This window comes from Aegilops tauschii, chromosome 5 (genome assembly GCF_002575655.3).
Source record: "Aegilops tauschii subsp. strangulata cultivar AL8/78 chromosome 5, Aet v6.0, whole genome shotgun sequence".
NCBI classification, from domain to species: domain Eukaryota; kingdom Viridiplantae; phylum Streptophyta; class Magnoliopsida; order Poales; family Poaceae; genus Aegilops; species Aegilops tauschii.
Window position 1 is genome coordinate 570,220,929 of NC_053039.3, and position 7,283 is coordinate 570,228,211.

The window sequence follows — 7,283 nt, forward strand, 5'->3', positions numbered from 1 at the left end:
GCAACCGCGTCCCAAGTTTTTTTTATTTTGAATTTAGTAATACCTTGCCATCTGTCGATTGGCTCTCAAGCATATAGTCGCCGGAGACATTGGGACAACGACATGTGCTTTTGGAGGTTGGAGCAGACAGGCAAATTAAGGAAAACCATCATGAATGGGGCAGCTAACGCCAGTGCATCATTCCCTAAGCTTAGAAGGTTCTTTATGTACTCCCTCCGTTTCTTTTACTCCGAAAATAAAATTTGGTCAAAGTCAAACTACACAAAGTTTGACCAAATTTATATAAAACAATATAAACATCTACGATATTAAAACTATATAGTATGAAAACACATTTCGTGGTGCATCTGATAATGTTGATTTCATATTGTCAATGTTTATATTTTTTAATATAAAGTTAGTCAAACTTTACAAAGCTTGACTTTGACCAAACCTTATATGCAGACTAAAAAGAAACAAAGGGAGTACATGGATACATTCATGGAGGCAGCTCAATTATGACCTACACAACTGATTGGGAAAGAATAAAATGTACGCATCCTTAAGGCTACTCGTAATGGAAGTAGCATAGCTGGTACTATCGTGCATGCATGCCAACTACTAGCAGAGACCTTGGAAGTCCCGACCAGTAGATCAGGTCCTTGCTGCACACCCCATGGGCGAAGCTGGTAGAGGAGGTAGCTGGCAATATAACGACAGAGGAGGGCTGACGATGGGGAACTACCCTATATGGCATTTGCTCAGAGCTATTTACTCCTTTATCTATACCAATATAAAAAGACCCAAAGGAACAGATCCAATTAATCTCGGCCATCAAAGTACGTCAATCCAACGACCTAAACAGCTTCAATGTCGAGCGCTGAACACGTTTAGCGTGCAGTTAATTGCATGCCAAATATAATGCTAATGACATAATAACACGCAAATAATATCTAACTTAATATCCGCATGCACTTAATATACTTCCAACTTAACGTGCATTGCACGTACCCATTGACTAGTCAATATAAAAGGCCGAACTCCTATCTATTGTTCAAAGAATTGCCTACTCCCTAGACAACGATTATTCGCGGAATAGATGTCTGGAACGGTATATTAGCACGATGCTATTATGATGGACAAAACAACTATATATCAAACGGGAAATCTATTGTAAACCGTCTGCTCTTTCCTCTTGCCCAGCGGCATAATATTTAGAACGTCCCTATACTTAAAGAGCTACATAAGGGAGTACTCATAGCAGTTCCTTGCCATAATTGTATTTTTTTTTGGATTTAAGTGGTCTTTGTTATCAGCTATATTTTGTTCTCTCTATCTTTTTGGTCTTTACCTTCTGCAAATAGTGCTTTGGGGTCTTTTAACACAAAACTCATTATTGTAAGGTTGGAAGACGTCCAATCTACTAGTGCCTTTTCCTGTGACTATCGGAAGATCCATCATCAAGATGATGACGGGAGCACCATTTCATGTCCGGGTGAAAACTCTTGTCCTAGCATTTATTGATCGGGCATAGTAATGACGAACTTGTATCATCTCCTTGTTGAATGTGTTGTCTACTTGTTGTGCTGGTGTTTACTGGTTGGTATCGACAACTAGGATGAAAATCCTTGTCTGGTCATATCCGAATGTGGATACGGTGAGGTGAGGGCATTTATTCCTTCTTGGAGTTGTTGTGGAAGAAATCAGACTTAATCGTTGTCGTCGTATCTTGTTGTCTACATGTTGTGCTGGTGTTCACTGGTTGGTATCGACAACTAGGATGAAAATCCTTGTCTAGGTCATATCCGAACGTGGATACGGTGAGGCGAGGGCATTTATTCCTTCTTGGAGTTGTTGTTGCAGAAGAAATCAAACTTAATCGTTGGCGTCGTATCTTGTTGTCTATTTGTTGTGCTGGTGTTCACTGGTTGTTATCGACAACTAAGATGAAAATCCTTGTCTAGGTCATATCCAAATGTGGATGGCGAGGGCATTTATTCCTTCTTGGAGTTGTTGTCGCGGAAGAAATCAGACTTAATCGTTGGGGTCGTATCTTGTAGTGGTTCGAATGTGATTGACTATGTTATATTGTTATGTACTCTGGTTGTTGATGTTTTTGGCCTCATTGCCTTACATCAACTACAATAAAATATGGATGTGTGCCTGACAATGGTGTAGAGGCCTGGAGTTTCAACCCCCCCTTTAAAAGAACACAAAATTCATTATTAGCGTCAGGGATGTAAATTATGTTTATACTTCTCCTAATTTTTTTAAGTAAATTGTATTGGGGCCTGATCAAACTTAAGAAAGTTTGCCTTGCAAGCAATCCAAATAAGACTTACATTTAGGGATGGATTAGTTTACATTCGTGGATAACATAGAAACCGTGGATGTACGAAGAAGCATGTAAAAAATTGGAGATGTGGAAGTCAGACACGAATGTGACAGATTGGAAGACCATTCAATGATAGCCAATTGATCGTATGCATTTTAAAAAAAGAATTGAACCCAATATTATAGATATAGAACAAACATGTTAGAGCGCATGAGCGCAGGTGCAACTAACAAATTTTGTCGGAGGAAATATCACACATAGTGCTTCACTACTTGGCATCATTTTTCTGTGGTTGTCCCGGCCATTGCTAGGAATAGAATCGTAGCAATTACAATGCAGAAATGCGTGCACAAGGAAGCCAGGTCGGCAGAGGAAGCAACAAGATCTGATAAAGCACGATGGGCCAGACGGCTCCTTATCTGGGTCTGTGACAGGAGCCTCCATGTGAGACCAAACACAATAGCCGATGCTGCAAATAGTAGGAAACAACAGGTCAACATGCTGGACGAAGTGTTGCGGATGGTTGTTATCGACACAGCCAAGAATCCAGTGAAGGTGACTCTTGTCAGTTCCAACGAAGCCGTTGTGGACGCTTGGACAACTCCGGGTGCTTGGTCGGCGAGAAGGGATCTCCGATCGACGGCAACTTGATACGCAAGTTCGACGATTATCAATACTGGAGGAGCAAAGAGCATCAGGGCTGGAGGCCCCATGAGCTTAAACATGACAACCAACAACACCGTGAAGGTACCACCAGCCATGATGCTGTCGAGCATCAGAGTTAAACACACAATCTCTCCCTCTCCCCTTTCCTCGAAGTATAAAGGGGGGATCATCTCGAGGTACATCATGCACACACCAAGTGCGCAAACTATGAAGCTGATGGTGCCCACAGGCCCGGCCTTCTGAACCATCTGATTCTCATGACCTTCCAGTGCCAAACCTTCAAGCCCCAGAAAGATGATTCCAGTGACGCCCGTCAAGAACTCATGCGATTCATCCAGTACCTTGTGCAGATACAGTGAATACGGGTCACCATTTCCGCCGAGGCAGTACGAGACCGCTCGAACTAGGATGAAGGCTCCACATAGGACGCCCACGGCGATTAAAACTTGTTTGGAGACAACGAGCTGCGCGATGAAGCAGGCGAGGATGAGGAGGCAAGAAGATGAGAGGGTTGCCAGGCTCGCGGTCACCGGGGCAGGTTCGATGTTACCCATGTTCGGGAACCTCTTGGAGAAGCAGCACACGAGCAAGGGGCAGATTCCGCTTATTAAAGTGATACCTGCCATGGCAAGCATGGCGAAGAAAGCAGGGCGTCCATACACTTTGAGGTCGACCTTGTCAAGAGCCAGTGCTAGAAGCACTGGGCATACCATGACCACAGCTCCTTCGGCCAAGCCACGGGAACGGTTCATCAGTTCAGCGGCCTAAATAAAATAAAGGGAAGTCAGAACATCGAATGGAAAGTCGCCGTCTAAATTATTATTTTAAATAAATAATGATCAATGGTTGTGCAATTATGTACGCCTAGAGATTTATAATCACCCAGCAGACAAATTAGCATTTAACTTTATCCTACTGAAAAATAGATTTAACTTTATTCAAAAAAGTTTGGATTTTCAAAACTGGACACTTAGTAAAGTTTCGTTCAACTGGATATGTAGAGAGCTAAGGTTGCTTAGTTACCATCTGAACGAAAACCGAGAATCAGCCAGAGATAACTTGATGAAGTTTGGGTCCGCAAACAGCTTGGTTAAGTTCCTGTACAAACAGATAACATTTCATTTTGTTAAACTCCATTAATTGATATCACCTACTTACTTACTTACGAAGCCTTTTATCCCAAACAAGTTGGGGTAGGCTAGATATGAAACCCTTTCACGAGGACTTCCCAGAAGGTCACCCATCCTAGTACTATTCTCGCCCAAATGGGTTTCATACCCAAAAGACTGACTAGTTTTTTACGTTGGCTCGCCAAGCCTATCACAACCCTTACATATGAAACCCTTTCACGAGGACTTCTCAGGAGGTCACCCATCCTAGTACTACTCTCGCTCAAATGAGTTTCATACTCATGGGACTGGCTAGTTTTTACATTGGCTCGCCAAGCCTATCACAACCCTCCTCCTTTACCCGGGCTTGGGACCGGCTATGCCTAGAAGACATAGGCGGAGTTCATTAATTGATATCGCCAAAATGCGAAAATCAGAAAGGAAACAATAAAAGGACAAACGAGAAGAGGAGGCCAAGATAAACGTGCAAAGCTCTTACCCTTTGCTTGACGATGATAAACGGAGCTTACCCGGCCGTTGTCTTCGCTGATGGCGGAATGGAGCTATATATGAACCTGACCGCCGGTAGCAGGCTTGAACACAGGGGCTTTCTTAAGCGAAATGCTAAGCACATCACGCGGAAACAACACTGCTAGCTACTACTGGTAAGGAGCTGAGAGGCTTCGAATGGGGTGCATGTAGTGCATATTCTTAAGCCAAAAACCAAGCATCTCACGCGGAAACAACCGATGACAATGATTAGCAAAAAAGTTGACATGCATGTAGTGCGCACCGAGATACCCAAGCTACGAGTTGGTAGACAAGAGACATCAAATACAGATTTTTCCTTTTATTTTTGCCTTGCTAGGATTCTAATCTTATCGGGCCATAATAATACAGTATCAATTAATGATAGGCAACATATTGGCCAGCAAGGAAGCGTTCGTTGGCGACTTTTTTTCTCTTCTGAATGTGATATTGCATCAAGATTTTTCAGTGATAGTATCAACTTTGCTACAAAAACGCACCATTCCATTTATTTTTCTGATGACAAACACTGGGATGCCACGCCATTGTACCGAGTACTAATCTATTGATTTAGGTCTTTTGGTAGGGTTATCAAGAAGTTGGACCAGTTAGTCATATGCCACATTGGTAAGGGGAGGCGAACAAACTTAGTGTTCGACGATAAACGCGATTGACAACTAAAAGAGGAGGTCGAGGGTAAGAATGGTGGAAGACAATTTATGTATGCTCGTCTCTTTTGGTATGAAAAAAGTTGTCAAATCTATTAACCAAACTAGTACTACAAACACCACTGAATAATATATAAATTATAACAAGGTCCCTAGTGGAGACCATTGTCTTCCTCCTGCAAGGCTTCATTCCAACCTATAACTGGATCCATGATGTCATTATTGATGAAGATAGTGATGAAGATATGCGGCAAATTTCCCCCTGGTGAAGAAGACTACTCACAACTCATCGGGAAGCAATTAGGTAGTGATGAAGATATGCGGCAAATTTCCCCCTGGCGGAGTACCGGAGGAGCAATCTAGAAGGGTTCAGCCCGGATTACAAATATCTCTTTGTGGTGGTGACAAAAGAAAACCCTCTAAAACTTGTGGGTGAATTGAATACATAGGTATATACAACATTTGAGGTCGAAGGACATCGGTGGTGGAGCTTCTTGGGTCCAACCCGCCTCCAACCTTATGGCATGTGGGACGGGCAAGGTCCCATATGGGGCCTACAATCCCTCATTTTGAAAGTGTTTTTGTGTTGAGCAAATATTGTCCTATGACACTTTTCAAGTTTTTTTACGAGTTCAGCAAATTTCCCAAAATCACATCACCTCAAAAAGGGATATATGCCCTCTTGCATTTTATTAGTATGATAGTCAAAAAACTTAAAACATAGGAATTAAACATCGAAAGGAGTCGGTACATTTTGGATGTATTGCCTCTGCCTGAATCTAGGACCTCTGCTTGAAGAGTGCAATTGTATACAAGGAATGAAAGATAAACACAGGCACTAAACATGGGAAAGTGCATAAAGATAAACATGATGCAAGCACGACACAAATGTCATACAGCAATATATATGCACGATGGATAATTCATCTCATGCACCTGTTGTACGCTGCCCCGCATGCATGGCCCACAAATCTCCTCGAGTAGCAACATAAAAAAAACAACTTATTTTTAAAGGCATGTGGGATGCATGTGTTGACTTTTCTTGACATATATGTACGTAAACTGCAGAGATTGAGGATAAATTGAACCGTTGTTCATAGGAAGTTCTTGTAAGGCCTGATTTATTAAGAAAAGTTGAAGGATTGAAAATACATGCATACTCATTTAATACAAGGAAAAACATGTCATGTTCAGTGTTGCCAAATAACGCTCCTTGCTTGAGCTTGAGCAAACAAACGCCCATTTTTGTTGAGTAACGTGATTGTATTAGGAAATATAGGTTAGACTAGTAAATATTCTGGCTTGCCTTGTACTCCAAGTAGATCATGTACTCCTATATATATGCCCACGGGGCTCAAGCAATACAACGAACAATCCCTAGTAGAAAAAGGGTCAAATGTGAAGCACATTAGTGCCGGTTTGATTTTGAGCCGGCACTAATGGACACATTAGTGCCGGTTCCAACGGCTAGGCGGGCGGAGATCATTAGTACCGGTTCGTGAGCAACCTTTTGTACCGGTTCGTGTCACGAACCGGTACTAATGATGCTGCGTCAGGCTGTGGTCAGGCTAGGGCCCCACGGGCACCTTTAGTACCGGTTCGTGCCATGAACCGGTACTATAGTTTCTTAGTAAGCTGTTTTTAGTCCCACCTCGTGAAGAGAGAGGCACTAGGAGCGGTTTATAAGCCCTGAGTGCAGAGACGATGAAGGAGAGGCGCAATGCTCATCTGCACGTTGCTTAGCTTAAAGCCTTGAGGAATAGTGTAGACTGCACGGAGCTATGTGCAGTGCAGTTTGCACTATTCCGAAAGGCTTGAAGCTAATTAACGAGCATTGTGCCTCTTTTTTATCTTTAATAACTTATTACAACTCCGGACTTGTTGTGTTACAGCAAAAACTGGACGCACTTCGTTTACAAACTGGACAATCTCTTTCGAAGTATCAGGGTTTTTGACGAGAACTCATCTGTTACATGGGCACTTCATTTTTTTAAACTT

General features: G+C 42.4%; 1 protein-coding gene across 2 annotated transcripts; it reads right to left on the minus strand.

Annotated features, from left to right (window-relative positions):
• Positions 1–1,068: 1,068 nt before the first annotated feature.
• LOC109782714 (uncharacterized) lies at positions 1,069–4,759 on the minus strand. Of its 2 annotated transcripts, none has more exons than XM_045229376.2 (3): positions 4,620–4,759; positions 4,004–4,078; positions 1,069–3,744 (listed from the first exon to the last, which is right to left on the minus strand). In XM_045229376.2, the coding sequence occupies exons 2-3, from the start codon at positions 4,004–4,006 to the stop codon at positions 2,593–2,595; spliced, it is 1,155 nt and encodes a 384-aa protein (XP_045085311.1). In that variant the 5' UTR covers positions 4,007–4,078; positions 4,620–4,759; the 3' UTR covers positions 1,069–2,592. The 2 variants fall into 2 exon arrangements, with proteins under 2 accessions (XP_045085311.1, XP_020196923.1); XM_020341334.4 differs by having other exon boundaries at positions 4,589–4,759.
• Between the last annotated feature and the right edge of the window lie 2,524 nt (positions 4,760–7,283).